We start from the raw sequence: 16,876 nt of genomic DNA, 5'->3' as shown, positions 1-16,876 counted from the left end.
ATGTCTTCCCTGGGGATCCAAAGTCCTCAAAACCCTCTACTGAATCTTCAGTAATATTGTAAGAGAGGCTTGCACGTAAACTCATTTCGTCAAAGGAGGCTACACATAATGTATCCCTCTCTGTCATCCCTGCAACCCTGTCTTTCAAAAGCTCAAAGATCTTAGGGGGAAACCCAGGCCTCACTTCAATATTGCACAACCACCTACATAGTGATGAGATTGATGGAAGTGTGAAAATGCACTGGCAGAACTGATATGCTCGGGGACTCTGGTGGTAGAGGGACAAGGCAACTACCTTGTCTGAATAACTCCATCGTCTTCCCCTTTCACTTCTACGTCTGGACACATTACGCAACTGCGACGCAAAGACAGTGCTGGTTCTTGTAAAAATTCACCAGCCCCTCTGATCAAGTCACTAATTGTCTTACTTTCTGTAGTATTCTTTCCCACTGTTGTATTCTTTTTTTTGAGGCGGAAAGTAAGCTGTCTTTCCTTCTTCAGAGCTCTGCTGTCATTTACATTTGGTGTGAATTGAAGATCAGGTGTTTCAGGAGTTGTAGAGACACTGCTGGGTTCTTTCTGATGAATTTGGCCTGCAGCTGAGCAACAAGAATGTTCAGCCTGTATGTTGTGTGACACTGCCAAGACAAAACAAAATGAGAAAGGGGAAAATAAATGGGAAGCATACTAATGAAAGATTAAGCATATACATGTAAATAAATCAGCATCTACTACTAATTATAATTAAAAATAGATGTGATGCACCAATTTCAATCTACCAGAAGAAAATCATGATCTTGATTTTTTGAAGATTTGTTTTAAATTAAATCAATTTAAATGTTGTATGAATTATGCTTGAGGAAGTTTAAAATGGATGTTCTTACTTGAATTAAATACTAGTACGCATTCCATCAGCCCACGCTGTGTAGTCTTATGTGTGATTATAGTTTTGTGAACATTTCACAAATGAAAATAAAAGTACCATACATGCCATTACATATTGACCATTAGCAATGATATCAGTTTGGATACAATTTTTTATATTTAGTCAAAGTGAGAGAATATATTTTATTTTAAAAAGGAAAAAAAATACTTGCCTCTTTGCTGTTTTAAAGGCATTGGTGAGGATGGGAGGTTCTCATTCTTCCTCTTGAGTAACCTGCGTTGGGAAGACAGACGTTTCGGCGGGTTAGGAATGTCAAAGAGTGTTGGAACTGTATTCCAATTTAGCTTGTTCTTGGTCTGCTTGTTGGAAAACTGTTCAAGTTCAAATTGTTCAGAACAAAGACAACAGTTGGCTGAGAAGTACACCGGAGTTTGGTGTAGGAGATCTTGTCGACAAGTATTCTGGACCCACTGTTGACTTCTGAAATTACAGAAAATATCATTTAGGATTAACTAATAATAAAAAAAATGATTATAACTACATGCCTGCAGAATGGATGATGTTTCACTTAAGTGTAATTGTTTTCCGTTGTGTGGAGAGACCTTTATATTGAAGATGCATTTTGCCTCTAATATGTCAATTTACCTTAAATGTAGAAGAGCTTATTAAAATCTTCTTACAAAGACCATTTAGTATTTTCATTCTATCCTCTTTTGGACTGAAGGCATAGCAGGGTTGCCAACTCTCACACAGAGGGAAGGGAGGGAGAGAGTTAAGGGAGGGAGGGGAGAGAAGGGAGGGAGAGAAACATAGAAAATAGGTGCAGGAGTAGGCCATTCGGCCCTTCGAGCCTGCACCGCCATTCAATATGATCATCCAACTCAGTATCGCGTACCTGCCTTCTCTCCATACACCCTGATCCCCTTAGCGACAAGGGCCACATCTAACTCCCTCTTAAATATAGCCAATGAATTGGCCTCAACTACCTTCTGTGGTGAGAATTCCAGAGATTCACCACTCTCTGTGTGAAAAATGTTTTTCTCATCTCGGTCCTAAAAGACTTCCCCCTTATCCTTAAACTGTGAGCCCTTGTTCTGGACTTCCCCCAACATCGGGAACAATCTTCCTGCATCTAGCCTGTCCAACCCCTTAAGATATTTGTCAGTTTCTATAAGATCCCCCCTCAATCTTCTAAATTCTAGCGAGTACAAGCTGAGTGTATCCAGTCTTTCTTCATATGAAAGTCCTAACATCCCAGGAATCAGTCTGGTGAACCTTCTCTGTACTCCCTCTATGGCAACAATGTCTTTCCTCAGATTAGGATCAGAAGGGAGAGAGAGAGGGAGAGAGAGAGGGAGAGAGAGGTGGAGAGAGAGAGAGAGAGAGAGAGAGAGATCAAATATCTTTGCTCTGGAGGACAAGGAGATGCCTCTGGAGGACATGGACGGGGGTTGCTGGGTAAGGCGGGCCAGGTGGTGTGACCCGGAAGAGGTTACGCGGAAGTGAAGGAAGGAGCCGGCCATGGATCCGTACCCTCGCTCCTCCATCGAAGATGACTTCAACTACGGCACCAGCGTGGCGTCGGCCAGCGTGGACATCCGCATGGGTAAGAGCAGAGGCGGGGGCACGATGGCGTCGTCTCGGTTCAGTGTAAGGGAAAGGGCCGAGGCGGCGGCGGCCGGGCCGCTGGAGCTGAAGATGGAGCCCGGGGACAAGGGCCGGGGCTCGGCCTTCTCCAGCCGTCAGCCCGGGGACAAGGGCCGGGGCTCGGCCTTCTCCAGCCGTCAGCCCGGGGACAAGGGCCGGGGCTCGGCCTTCTCCAGCCGTCAGCCCGGGGACAAGGGCCGGGGCTCAGCCTGGGGACAAGGGCCGGGGGTCAGCCTTCTCCAGCCGTCAGCCCGGGGACAAGGGCCGGGGCTCAGCCCGCGGACAAGGGCCGGGGCTCAGCCTTCTCCAGCCGTCAGCCCGGGGACAAGGGCTGCTCCAGCGGATCTGTCCGCTCCCCGCCCGCCGGCTGGCAGCAAACACGGTTGAAAACAAAGATACTAGAGCAGCTCCTCTAGTATCTTTGGTTGAAAACACACTTCCAGCCCTTTATCACTACCCCACCATTACAACATTGATAAGTCCCACGGCCGTGTTGTGATGACACGACATAGGATACATCCTGTTAAAGGTGATCGGCTGGGGAAGCCTTGTATCGAAGGTAAGAATTAATATTTGTGAGCAATTATTATTAATAGTTTAACTTGCAGATGCTGTTGACGACAAGAGGATCTTTCTCTAAGCATCTGAGAGTCTCAAGAGTCTGAACATTGGTCTCGACCCCAAACGTCACCTATTCCTTTTCTCCAGAGATGCTGTCTGACCCGCAGAGTTCCTCCAGCTTTTTGTGTCTATCTTTCTCTAAGCATTCTGGACGACGCCACCGAGCATGGTGGTGATAAATTAATCTATCATCTGGAGAAAGTGGGAATGATATGGAAAGGTTTAACTCGCCAATTATAAACAGAAAGTGAAACCACCCGATAGTTCTGTCATTGTTAGTATGCACCACTCAGATTGTATGTTTTTTGTTATATAAAGTAATTTACACGTTACAAGGAATTTATACGTTCTTTTCTTCTGATAGGATTTCTGCGCAAGGTTTACAGCATCTTATCTGTACAAATTATTCTGACCACCGCAGTGTCTGCTGTTTTCCTGCATAACAGCACTGTCAAAGAATTTGTTCATGGCAGGTAAATATTCCTTCAGTTCTCCTTTTACAATTTATGATTTACCTCTCCTTGCCATTTTATTTTGACTTAATGTGAGATTTGATGTCACCATTCACATTGCAGTAAGTAACGTTAATTCAATAAGTGAGTTCGGTATTCCGAAAAATGCAAGGAATCATGGGATTTGTCAAAGGTCATTTGAGGGGGAAAAAAAGCAAACAGGGGTGCCAGGAGAGCGGGGCGTAACAGTGAGAGAGAGGGAGAGAGACTGGACCGGATGAGAGACGGTGAGAGGTGGGGGGAGAGAAGGGGGGTGAAAGACGTGCGTGTTTGTGTTTTGCGCACAGATGTGTTTAGTATAACGTTCTGTGGGGAGTGCCGGGTTTTGCACATTGGTTGCAGAGGCGGGCAATGTCCCCCAGTCCCCCTCTCCAGTCCGGGGTGGGGGATGGGGGAATTGTCCCAGCGCCGGGGAGTTCTTAGGGAGTTAGGGTGTCCGAGGCATGCTGTGAAGCCGCAATAGCTAGTTTCTCTCTTCCCATCTCTCTCCCCATCTCCCTCCCCGCCGTCTCGCCTTTACTCGCAGACAGGTGTCGCTGTGTAGGAAGGAACTGCAGATGCTGGTTTACACCAGAGGTAGACACAACGTGCTGGAATAACTCAGCAGGACAGGCAGCATATTTGGAGAAAAGGAATAGGTGACGTTTCAGGTCGAGACCCTTCTCCAGAGATGTTGCCTGACCCGCTGAGTTACTGCAGCATTTTGCGTGTATCCCCGTTGATGACTGGTGCTCGGCTTTCGCCGGCACCGAGGGGGTTAACTGACAGTCACTGGATAAAGCGAGAGATGCAGCTGACGGTCCCCGGCCGATCGGGGAACGGGTTCCTCGTGAGTTGCAGCAGAGTTGAGCTGGAGTTAGCGCTTCTTCTCCGCGCTAGCTGTAAGCCTGGGGCCGCCGCTGCTCCGGGCCGGTGTCCCGTCAGTCCAGGGTCACCCCAGACATCTCCGGCCGCCCCCGGACAGGGATGGGACACTCGGCAGGGGGCGGGGACAGTAGTGAGACTCACAAATCTGCCTCCTGTGGTTATGCAGCAGAGGGGTGTGTGGTTCACCCCTGTATAATAACCCTGTATGACCCGGGAGGACAGCCTGAGTGAGAATGGAACCGAAACACCTAGGCTGAAAGAGACTGGACCGTGATTCATTAGATTGTCACTGCTGAGATTTCTGGTGGACCAGTGGAGAACAAGTGTCGTTAACTCCAGTAGCAATTCAACAGCACTTGCAGTGCCAGAGACCCGGTTCGATCCTGACTACGGATGAAACGCAGGTCTGTATACATGCAGCAGCTCAGCTGCCGAGAATGTTTATCTCGAGTGACCTATGACCAGTCGGTATACCGAACTCGCATAATCCAAATTAACTATCAGAGAAAGTTCACGTTCTCACGCGGCAGTTTTTTAATCATTAACTAAAATAATATCAAATTTAATTTTAAAGTATATATTTTATTACTTGCTAATCTACTGTCTTGTCCCGATTCTAGTCCTGCCTTGGTGTTGGTAACGACTTTAGGATCTCTGGGTCTCATAATTGCTCTGGCAATCTACAGACATCAGCATCCTCTTAATTTGTATCTTCTGTTTGGGTTTGTAAGTACTCGACTAAATCATTTTATTGAGATTACATAAAGACTTTTTAACGTTATATGGAGTTGATAAGGACTTTTTTCATTAGAAGTGTGCTTCTGCACAAAAAACATATTTTTATGAACATTTTCTTTCTGTAGCCACTTACTAAGTGCTTGATTTGGAAGCTTTCTCAACAACAGAATGTGCTCCTATCCAATTGTTGAATATGTAGTTATTTATTCAATTTCTGTAAATATCCGTAAAAGAATAGGGACTCTTAATGGAGGCTATTAACTCTTAATTCTTAATGGAGGCTATTTTAATGGTTTTCAAACAGTCACACAACAGCACGGTCAGATGCTTGAATTAGTGCATTATTGGTGTCATATCACTATGTTAGTCCCATAGGCTAGCATTTGATCTATACCCTTATGGGAATATCTAACTTCCAATGTAGGCCTGTATGGTGGTATTCCAAATGTGCTATTTGTTTGTTTAATTATTTCACACTATACTGTAAATTTTTTTTTAAATTGTCCAAGCTATCTCAACAACACTTCTTCCCACCCCGCTTCCCGCAAAGACTCTATCCCCTATCCCCTACTCCCAGTTCCTCCTGTCTACCCCGTATCTGCGCCCAAGATGAGGTGTTCCATGCTAGAACATCCGAGATGTCCTCATTCTTTAACCCCTCTCACATCATGAATCATGCACATTATGTGCAATATTCATCATCAAGCACATTATCACATCATGCACATGATTTGCAGTATTTCACTGTGTACTGTTATAGCAGTACAAAATATCGGCTATAAACTCTGCACTGAATACACACCCCCCATAATCATTATTTTGTACTGCTATAACAGTATACTGTGGAATATTGCACATTCTGACGACAACGTTTTTCTTGCCGTTTTTGCTGTTTTCATTGTCGGTATTTATTTATCTGATACGTTGGAGCTCCGCTCGGGCAGTGCGCCTGAAATTTTGTTGTATGTATTTACAATGACAATAAAGTTTATTATTATTATGAGGCCCTCACTTGTGTCTCTTCAGTACCCCGCAGCTCTACCCTAACTCTCCCTCCCCCAGTCGCAACAGAGACAGAGTCCCCCTAGTCCTTACCTTCCACCCCATCAGCCGTCGCATACAACACATAATCCTCTGAAATTTCCGCCACCTCCAACGGGATCCCACCACTAGTCACATTTTCCCATCTCCACCTCTTTCCACCTTCTGCAGAGACCGTTCCCTCCAGAACCCCCTGGTTAACTCATCCCCTTCCACCCAAATCACCCCACTCGCCAGTTACCTTTCCCTGCAACCGCAGATGCATCACCTGTCCCTATACCTCCTTCCTTCACTCTGTCCAGGGACTCTGTCAGTCCTTTCAGGTTAGGTAAAGGTTCACTTGCACCTCCTTCAACCTCATCTACTGTATCCGTTGTTCAAGATGTGGACTCTTATACATCGGCGAGACCAAACGCAGACTGGGCGATTGTTTCGCTGAACACCTTTGCTCAGTCCATCTGAACCTACCTGATCTCCCGGTTGCGAAACACTTTAATTCTCCTTAACATTCCCACACAAACTTTTCTGTTCTCGGTCTCCTCCATTGTCAGAGTAAGGCTAAACGCAAATTGCAGGAACAGCATCTCATATTTTGCTTGGGCAGCTTACAGCCCAGTGGTATGAATATTGGGTTCTCCAACTTCAGGTAACCCCGTATTATGGGATTAGGACCTTTCTGTCCCTCCCCCACCCAAGTCACACTAGCTTTTCGTTTTTCACTCAACATATGGTAATTTGAATGTCACTGTACCTTAATTGGTACGTGTGACAATAAACTGACCTTGACCTTTCCTACATTGTTCTTTATTTCTCTACATCATCGTCCATATCTCTATTTCTCTAAACCCTAACCAGTCTGAAGAAGGATCTCGACCCGAAACGTCATCCATTCCTTCTCTCCAGAGATGCTGCCTGTCCCGCAGAGTTACTCCAGCTTTTTGTGTCAATCTTTATTTATTTTTTCTCACCTAAGATCTTCATTCTCATTTCCCCTTCATGTGGATTAAAATCCTATATATAACATCATTTATTTGATACAATTAGCATACCAGTTTCAGTCTGTTTTGAATGCGAATACAAAGATGTTTGTGTATCAACTAAGTTGCAAGTAATCTTAAAGTTTCATCATTTGCCTGACAGTTTGTGAGGAAATTACCATCGATTTTGAAGAATTTCAGATCAACCAACCAACACTAACCTGTTCCCTACTATTTTTTAATGTAATATTGAAAAGAGAGGCTATCTTTTAACCATAACTATTTTGGACAGAACAAATATCATGTAGAAGTATCACATGCAGTTTATGATTTAATGCAGACATTTTAGTTTTGCGATACAGGCCCATCCAGTCCACGCTAACCAATAATCACGTACACTAGTTCTATCCCACACACAAGAGACAATTTACAGAAGACAAATAACCTACAAATCTGAAAGTCTTTGGATTGTGGGAGGAAACTAGAGCACCTGGGGAAATCCACGCGGTCACAGGGAGAACGTACAAATTCCATACAGTCAACATCCATAGTCGGGATCGAGCCCGGATCTCTGGCGCTGCATTACTGTGCTGCCCTATGTTGAACGAATATCAGCATTCTTGGGGGAGAATTGCGAACTGGTGTTTCTTCTTAAACTTTTAGTAACATGCTGAAAATTATTTTTCCACAGACTCTTCTTGAGGCTTCTACAGTAGCTACCATTGGTAAGGGCTTTCTCTTGTGAATTGCGGGCTTGTGAATATAAATATTTTATTTAAAATGGCATGGAAACTATTTTTCTATGTAATGGAGACTTTGAAACAGGGACTCTGCAACTAATTGATATGAAGACTCCTGGATCTGTTTATATTTTATTATCACCAACAGAAAATAAACCAAACTAAAATAATTCAACTATGAAGAAGGTACAATGCTGTATAATATTCTTGTGTAATACTTATCGTTTTAGAATGAGACTGGATAGAATGACCTGCATAAGATCTAAAAGCTACTCAATTGTCAAATATCAGCCATTTATTCCATTTTTATAAATGACCCCCCCCCCATCTTTGTCCAATTTAGCTTTCATAATATTAAACTTCACAAATGTTTTTTTTATTCTGCGTCATAATCCCATAATCCAAGATGTATTAAAGTGTTAAATCTGTTTTAATTACTTCATTTTTGTTTTAGTATCTATATATACTTAACATATGACTTTATTTCAAGTTTTTTTTAAATAACGTGGTAACATACTGATTTTAAATCATAAATCAAACTCCAAGTTCTAATTACATGGTACAATTTCACACAGTAGAATTAAACAGAGGTGCAAGTACGGTCAGTTAAAATTGCAGACTAATGAGAATACATTATATAAATAATGGGCTGTTGGTGTTGTTTTGTTTCAGTATGACAATGTTTTACTCAAAGATGAGTTATAAGAATGACATCTAGGATTACATACTACTTCTTAAAGGCAATCAGAAGATCCTCGTGAGTGAAGCATTGTATATATTTATTTTATTATCTAGCTCCTGCTAACTTCATCTTACCAGATCATTTAAAAAAGAAGCCCTTGTTCTAAGCAAACAATTCCTTTAGATCTTTGTTATGCTATTAATGGTAGTTACATTATTTAATCAGATTTATGTCTCTGACTTTATAGTGTTTTTTGAATCTGAAATTCTCCCTCTCCAATGGTCTTTATAATTAAAGGAAAAGCTTGACTTGTGCTCATTTGTAAGCACGATTTAAATTAGCTTGCCTATTTCTGTTCAAGATTTGAATCATGTATTCCAAACGTGGAACCATATTCTTCCTCCCAGTACCAAAAACAGAATTCAGTCTTAAATGTGTGCTACCAGAATACAGTGACATCTCAGTTCCTCACTTGGGTGGCTGTAGTAAAAGAAAATAAGAACTGGAGATGATGCAAGTTTAACTGACTGAGCCCATTTGTTCTTTCAACGTTTATGGATATCGATTGGCTCAACACTCAACATTTGTATATTATGAACATATACTGTTTAAATGCTGCATAAAACAAAACATTATTTATTTAAATGCTGCTTTGGTGGCATACTTTGATTAGAGGGATAATTATTATTAGGAACAGCAATTGTGGCAGATACATGCCTGTGCAGTTTTACATAACTACTTCAGTGTGATTGTTCATCCCCATGGGCCTGCAGTAATTTGACCATCCCAACCATAAGCTCGCCACCAGCGAATTGGATCTCATGCCACACCACTGGGCTGAGGTGCTAGTGACAACCACCCTTTTCAGTAATCTAGGTTCCACCAAGTTTCTTTGATGCACCGGCATCCTACGTAGTGAGATGTCTCCAAATGACCTGTATGAAATGGTTTGGTCATCTACTGAGTTCAAGGGCAATCGTGAATACACGAACAAATACTGGGCAAATCTACCTATGCAAACCAACTTAGCATGTACTACTACTTGCTTGAAAATTCTAATGATAGCAGCCAATCTGCATCTAATTTATCTACACACAGGGAAGTAGGTCTGTTATAGGGATACTGATGTAGTGTAATGAAGATAACAGGTGAGTATAGTTTCTCCTCTAATTTGAGTGGGAGATACTTAAACATGTTAACATTATTTAGTACATTTTGAACTTGTGACTGACCAAAAGAACTGTGAAGTTGAATGACTATTTAAATTCATTAATAGTCATCAAAATGTAATAATATTTTTGTTGCCACATCTGTTAGGTTAATATTTATTATTACCCAAAATGGAAAAGTGATATTATTTCACTGAGTGCTGGTTCCCAAAGCAGACCCATCAATCTGTACCTTCCCCCACATGTGCCCCAGCACCATGTTTTCTCTCACATGCACTTCTGTAACCCCTTAACAAGAGACATTGTACAGTGGTCAATTAACCAACTAGCATACCTAGTTGTATCTGAATCTGTATCACCTCAGGGTACCCACATAAGATGAATGGAGAATGAGCAAACTTTAGCCGTAATTGCTGCTCAATAGCGCCACCTTAAATAGAGAATGCTTTGTCATATTTCAGATTTCTTGTGAGCTGGAAGGAGGCTATTTGGCCCATAGAGTTTTTATTGTCTCTCAGAGCAATCTCATCAATCCAATTCCCACATTCATTGTAACTTTTTCTCATACATATACCAACTCCACGACCAGAGCAAATGTAAATAGCCGATTTACTTACAAACCAGCAAGTCTTTAAGATGTAGTGAAAAATTAAGCACCCTGGTAAATCACGCACTCCTAGTAATCATGTATTGGCTTTACCCTGACTGGTTGGCATGCAGGCGGGTGGGACTAGTGTAGATGGAACAAGTTGGCCGGTGTGGGCAAGTTGTGTCGAAGGGCATGTTTCCACACCGGAAGACTCTATGACTATTATAACAAAAGCTTTTTACTGTACGTCGGTACACGTCACAATAAACTAAACTCAAACTCATAGGTGGCACATGCAGGCTTCACTGACAACTCCAGAAATCAATATTGAACCCCAGAAGCTGATGCCCACTGCGTTGCCACCCACAAGATAAAGAAAACCAATAGATTGCAAAGTGAAACCACTTTAATTTTTCATTGATTTCTTAGACCTGCATCGTATTTCCTTTCACTTGTATGAAATTGCTTCTTGTGGTCAATTATGCTAAGCCTAATCCTGTAATGTACCTAAGTAAATGAAAGTGTTGCTTCAGAGATATATATCAGTCACTTCTGACAATTATTTTTTATTGTCCTTTTTATTTTTAGTTACTTTCTACGACTATTCGGTAGTTCTGCAAGCATTTGCTCTAACGACTGCTGTATTCACTGTGTTGACTATCTACACGTTTCAGTCAAAGAGAGATTTCAGTAAATATGGAGCAGGGTATGTACACTTTAGAAGTCTTATTACATTATTAACTTCTGCTTAATGATTTAAATTTCTTTCCATTTATTTTAGAACTCTTGGGTACTTGGCAGTCTCTTCCAGCATAAATGAGATAACTGATTTTGAGAATCAGTAATCTTTTTAAGGCCTGAAGCCACATCCTCTGAGATGAGGAATTTCCATCTGGGAATACTCTTTCAACAACCAGTACAGATTAATGATTCTTTTTTAAAAAAAAATTATTAGAAGTACAATAAGTTACAGTAATACACACCTCATATATCTCATTACATTTGTTGTACCCCTTCATTTTTTAAGCTTTAAAAAAGATAGAAATAAAAGAAGGAAGGAAAGTGAGAAAGAGTCGTGAAGGTGCAGGAAAGTGTTGGGAAAAGAAAGCCCATTAGAAAAGGAGTAAGAGAAGAAAGTTAAGAAATAGACCCTAGAAAAGAAAAAAAGAAAGAGTAACAATCGCTCTATTATAAATTTTTTAAAACTCCGCAAAAAGGGATATACCAACCATATTTTTCACCCCCAGATTAATGATTCTAATGGTTAAAATTTAGAGCCCCAGTTAATCAAGCTCACAACAAATAATTTAAAATTTTTACGAATTTTGTTGTACAGAGGATATGAATGGTGTTTTGTTTTGCTTTAAGTGGATGTTAATTGGGGCCAAAATTCTAGACATTTATGATACGTTGCAGTAATATCTTGGATAAAGTATGGAATGTGTCGGAGTTAACCATTTCAAGAGAGAGTTAGATTTAGCTCTTAGGGCTAACGGAATCAAGGGATATGGGGGAAAAAGCAGGTGTGAGGTACTAATTTTTGATGATCAGCCATTATCATATGGAATGGCGGTACCGGCTCGAAGGAATGAATGGCCTACTCCTGCACCTATTATCTATTTTTCTATGTTTCATACCATGAATTTCCAATATTTAAAAATGCATCATAAATTCTTTAATGAGCTGCCCATTGCGATCAAGGATATTTTGCTTCCACTCTGGTTTTGTAGGTTCTGAGATTTTGAATGAGGTCAGTATGGGAACTGCAAATTCTTCCAGGAGGTTCTGACAGGGCAGATGATGGACTAATTTTAGATGGTGTTCAGCTTCCATTTATTAAGTATGGTTTCTATGTGTTCCCAATGCATGATATTGAGGTTCTGAATATCAAGCTGCATAATCCTCCACCTTGAGCAGCCATGGGCCAGAGGTCCCTAGGAAAGCTTTGAGCACATGCTTGAACTTTTCCTGAGTTTGGCAGGTAATCTCCCATGGCACACATTGGGATAAAATGCCTGTGTTGGGGTGTGAGGCATTTGAACAATGTAGCCTTTGCAATATAACCAACAGAATAAGTTGGACTTCACTGCTGGGGACATTCAATGCTTCAGTAGTACTTAATTGTCCAATGTCCCTAGATAAAGTGAAATTCTTTGTTTTGCCTACAATTCTGTCAAACAATTAAGCACAATCATACCATACTACAAGAGTGCAACAATTGTAATGTGAGAATCGTGCATATACACTGAGGCAGTACACAAGGGGTTTCCAGTGCTTTCCTGTATCTTTCAAGATTAAAAGTTCTTATAAACATAAAGGACTTAAAGGTCCGTTATCCTAGCGGCAGCATTGCGTTGGTGTTACAGGGGTCGGCTTGGCTGGTGATGTTGTTGGTATCCTCTGCCACTGTGTGCCGCTCGATCCGCACACTCATTCGACGTCTGTGTAGCCTCCAGTGACACCCAATCCACACAATTGCCTGGCTGCTGCAGGACCTCCAGATACATTGACTTGTGAGCGCGCTGTCCCTTGCTTCCCGCAGCCATTCCTCTGCCTCCGTGTGCCAAGGCGCCTCCCCCGGCTAACCTCGGAACCAGTGTCATCAGGGAGGCGACCCCATGCCGACTCTACGGCACTGATCTCCGGATCTTGAGAGGATGTGAATACTAATTTAGATTTGGAGGGTATTGCAGAGGCCAGAACTGGAATTAAAGTTTGCAGCTGGATCTGGAGGTCAGGGACAGGGCAGAAGTGCTTCCAAAGCAGAGGTTTGGAAATACGTGCCATGAGTTGGGAAAATGGCCTAGGTGTGCAACTGTACATTATAGACTTGATAAATGGGAAGTGAATAATGACAAAACTACACTGGTGGAGCTAGAGAATTTTATTAATTTGTCATTTCTTGTATTGATAAAAAATATTTGGTAAAAGCTGCTGAATCTTGTTGGATATTTTGCCAGAAAACATTTTACAATTTCTGTGAACCTGTCAAGCAAATAAACTTGAACAAAACACCAAGTGCTGCAGGAACTCTGCAGGCCAGACAACATCTGTGGAAGGAATGGTCAGATGACATTTCAGGTTGGGACCCTTCAGATTGGAGAAGGGTCATGACCTGCTGAGTTCCTCCAACTCTTTGGGTTTAGCTCAAGATTAAAGCATCTTCAGTTCCTTATGTCTCCAAGCAGATAAGCTTGCTGAATACTTTGTAATGACCAAATTGTGGAATTGTATCACTGGCAGGCTCTATAACATTAACTGCATTCAGGCCATAAGCCAAATCTGCCACCAATAAATAATTTGATAATTACATCTAACATGTCCATTTACACAGATTTTATGCATTCCCTTAATATATCATAACACTAATTGTTAATTTTAGTATTCGCTACAAATAAAAATTACCATTCAACAAAACTTGTGATTGTCATAGTCTGAGCTGGTAAACATAATTTTCTGTTTGAACTGTGATCACATAATCTCCATGACTGAATGTTGAGATATTTATTCTTATTTTGTTTGCCTTTAGCCTCTTTGCATGTCTCTGGATTTTGATCCTGGCTGGATTTTTGAGAGTAAGTATAAATTGTCCTAAACTGTTATTGAAGTTAAAGCTTCTAAAGTTAAATCTGCCTAATTTTAACTCTCTACAGTGACATTTTAATACATTCTCAATGATATCTACCAAATAGGATTCCTGATGCTTTTGTGTCTTGCTTAAATTTAGCTGTTCTTCACGAACAACACAATCGAACTTGTATTTGCATCTGCGGGAGCTCTGCTTTTCTGTGGTTTTATCATCTATGATACACATGTACTGATGCACAAGCTTTCACCTGAAGAATACGTACTGGCTTCAATAAACTTGTACTTGGATGTCATTAATCTCTTCTTGTATATTCTCCGGATCTTGCAAACACTTAACAAAAAGTAACGACCAAATGATAATTATATAATATAAGCTAACTGTGTATCTAACTATAACATTTATGAAACAATGCACTTTGTGTATGGACCTTATGATTAATTTTATTGGGTAATTTTGTTCTTAATTGATTGTATTTAGTGGCTGATGTAGATAATTTTGAGTATAATCAATTTGTGCATTTTTTTGTTGAGGGCAATCAGGGGCACTTTTGGAGAATAGCTTTCATGAAAAATTATTATAAATCGCAAATCCAGTTTTAAATCCAGCAGTGTCTGATTGACTTTGCTTGTTTGAATTTAGTTTCTTAAAAAAAATATATTATTTTGGATTGAAAAGATTTATTTAAACTGGGAAAAAGTAGATTTGGCATGGATTCAATTGAAGATTGTTCTTGAATTTTTTTTTTAATGAAATAGATATTTGCTTGTTATTTGAATGTGTGTGGATTGAAATCTTATTCTGTAAAATCTCCTTTTGTTCATTTGGATGTATCACCCTTGAAATAAAATTTGAGCAACGTGCCCTTTGTGTTCATTTTAAAAGGGAATAATACATAGTCCAAACTAAGTTATAAGCACTAATTATGGAAACAAAATACTTTATTTAGCAGTCAAGCTGTTTAATCTTGCCTCAAATCTGGAGAGAATACAAAAGGGAGTGGTTAGCGATTACAAATCATATGAGCAGTTTTAAGTCACTTATGAAATATTAAATTCCCCAAAGCAATCCATTTGACATTGAGAAATAATGAAGTCTCATATACAGTGCCTATTCAAAATCCTAGATTGAATGCCCGCCAGCTTTTTTTCCTTGTAAGTAGACATGCTTGTGGCGTTTAAGAGGCTTTTAAATGGGCACATAAATATTTAGAGAATGGAGGGATATGTTCGCGTGCAGGCAGAAATAATTAGTTTAATTTGACATCATGTTCGTCAGAGACAGGATAGGCTGAAGGGCCTGTTCCCATGTTGCACTGTGCTTTGTTTACGGATTGGGGAACACTGCAACTGGTACAACTGCTACCTCACAGCTCCACAACCTGGGTTTAATCATGATCTTTCGTACCGTCTCGGGGAGTTGACGGGAATGTCGGCAAAATAAAATGGGATTACTTTAAATGGGTCGGCGTAGACTTGGTTGGCCATAGGGCTTATTTTTGTACGTATAACTAATTGAACATCATACCAATGTGAATAAAAGTAGTTAGCCTATGTGAGCACACGGGTTAATGTACACTTATACTTAAGCAATTGAAAATCATAAAACTGATAATGATTGGATCACGTGCTGGACAAAGATCACCTACACTAGAAATATTTATCAGGGTGAGGTTTTCAAATGTAGCCCAACTAGTTCTAACCGTGTATGCAGAGAAATCGTAGGCTCCAGGCTACAGGCATCCCTCCTAATATGTTGCCAAGAGGCTATGTTCCAACTTGTATTTCCACCTTTTCAGAAGTCTTGTTGCTTTTTTGATTTGAATAACATGAAGACATGTTTCTAATGTAAATTTATACTAAATTGTAACCCTGAAATAAGGGAGAAGCACAGTTCTCCTTACTGAATAATAGCTGTGAGAATTAAATTCTGGCTGTCTGAGAGAATATTGCTTTATTTATTAACTGCTGAGTAGTACATTCTCACAGTCTGCACCTTGGCTGTGTCAGCATTTATAACTTAGCAAACTCAATGTTATGCCTTTTATTTCAGTAATTTCCTCAGCTCCCTTCATTTTTCTGTGATAGACAACCCACAAAAGAATGTACATAATTGCTCCTACACTGTACAATGCTCAATTCTTTAAACTTTGTTGCCTATTCAGAATTTGAGCGCAGTGGTTATATCATTTGAATTGGAATCCAAAAGCATGGATTACTGATGCTAAGATATGCATTTAATGCTCACCATAGGAATTTAAATGAGGTAAATTAATAATGTAATATCAGTAACAGTAACTATTGAATTGAGCAGAAAGAGAGTGTTGTTGATGTTGCCCAGTCCATCACACAGACCAGATTCCCCACCATTGAATCCACCTTCACGTCACACTACCTCAACAAACAGCCAGGATAATCAAAAGACTTGGCCCACCCTGGTCATTCCTTCTCTCTGGCAGAAGACACAGAAGCTTGAAAGGGCTCAAAGACTCAAGAACGGCTTCTTTCCCTCTGTTATCAGTTTTCTGAACAGTCTTTTCATAAGCGAGGGTACAGCCTGATCCATCCCTTCCCTATTAGGGATATTGGACTTCATCAATGGAACTGGTACACTACAATGCTGAGAACTATATTCTGCACACTGATCTTTCCCTTTGCTCTACCCATTATACTTGGGTTTGGCTTGATTGCATTTATTTATAGTATTATCTGATTAGATTGGATAGCATGCAAAGGAAAGGTTTTCACTGAACCTCAGTACCTGTGTCAATAACAAACCTAAACCTAAATAAATAATTTCAGTCACCTGGAGTTACAATAAG

At 40.7% G+C, this 16,876-nt stretch overlaps 2 protein-coding genes across 3 annotated transcripts; one reads left to right on the top strand and one right to left on the bottom strand.

Moving 5' to 3' along the window:
- Positions 1-291: 291 nt before the first annotated feature.
- Positions 292-2,409, bottom strand: LOC116984270. The gene is made up of 3 exons (XM_033038386.1): positions 2,383-2,409; positions 1,098-1,347; positions 292-638 (listed from the first exon to the last, which is right to left on the bottom strand). Exons 1-3 carry the CDS (start codon positions 2,407-2,409, stop codon positions 292-294), a joined length of 624 nt encoding a protein of 207 aa, XP_032894277.1.
- tmbim4 (transmembrane BAX inhibitor motif containing 4) lies at positions 2,348-14,918 on the top strand. 2 transcript variants are annotated; one of them, XM_033038247.1, is made up of 7 exons: positions 2,348-2,492; positions 3,519-3,627; positions 5,154-5,259; positions 7,981-8,014; positions 11,058-11,175; positions 13,999-14,044; positions 14,197-14,918. In XM_033038247.1, the coding sequence occupies exons 1-7, from the start codon at positions 2,408-2,410 to the stop codon at positions 14,401-14,403; spliced, it is 705 nt and encodes a 234-aa protein (XP_032894138.1). In that variant the 5' UTR covers positions 2,348-2,407; the 3' UTR covers positions 14,404-14,918. The 2 variants fall into 2 exon arrangements, with proteins under 2 accessions (XP_032894138.1, XP_032894139.1); XM_033038248.1 differs by lacking the exon at positions 13,999-14,044.
- The last annotated feature ends 1,958 nt before the right edge of the window (positions 14,919-16,876 follow it).

Source organism: Amblyraja radiata, chromosome 19, assembly GCF_010909765.2.
Source record: "Amblyraja radiata isolate CabotCenter1 chromosome 19, sAmbRad1.1.pri, whole genome shotgun sequence".
Classification (NCBI taxonomy): domain Eukaryota; kingdom Metazoa; phylum Chordata; class Chondrichthyes; order Rajiformes; family Rajidae; genus Amblyraja; species Amblyraja radiata.
The sequence above is the reverse complement of the archived record's forward strand: the minus strand, read 5'-3'. Positions and strand labels throughout refer to the sequence as shown.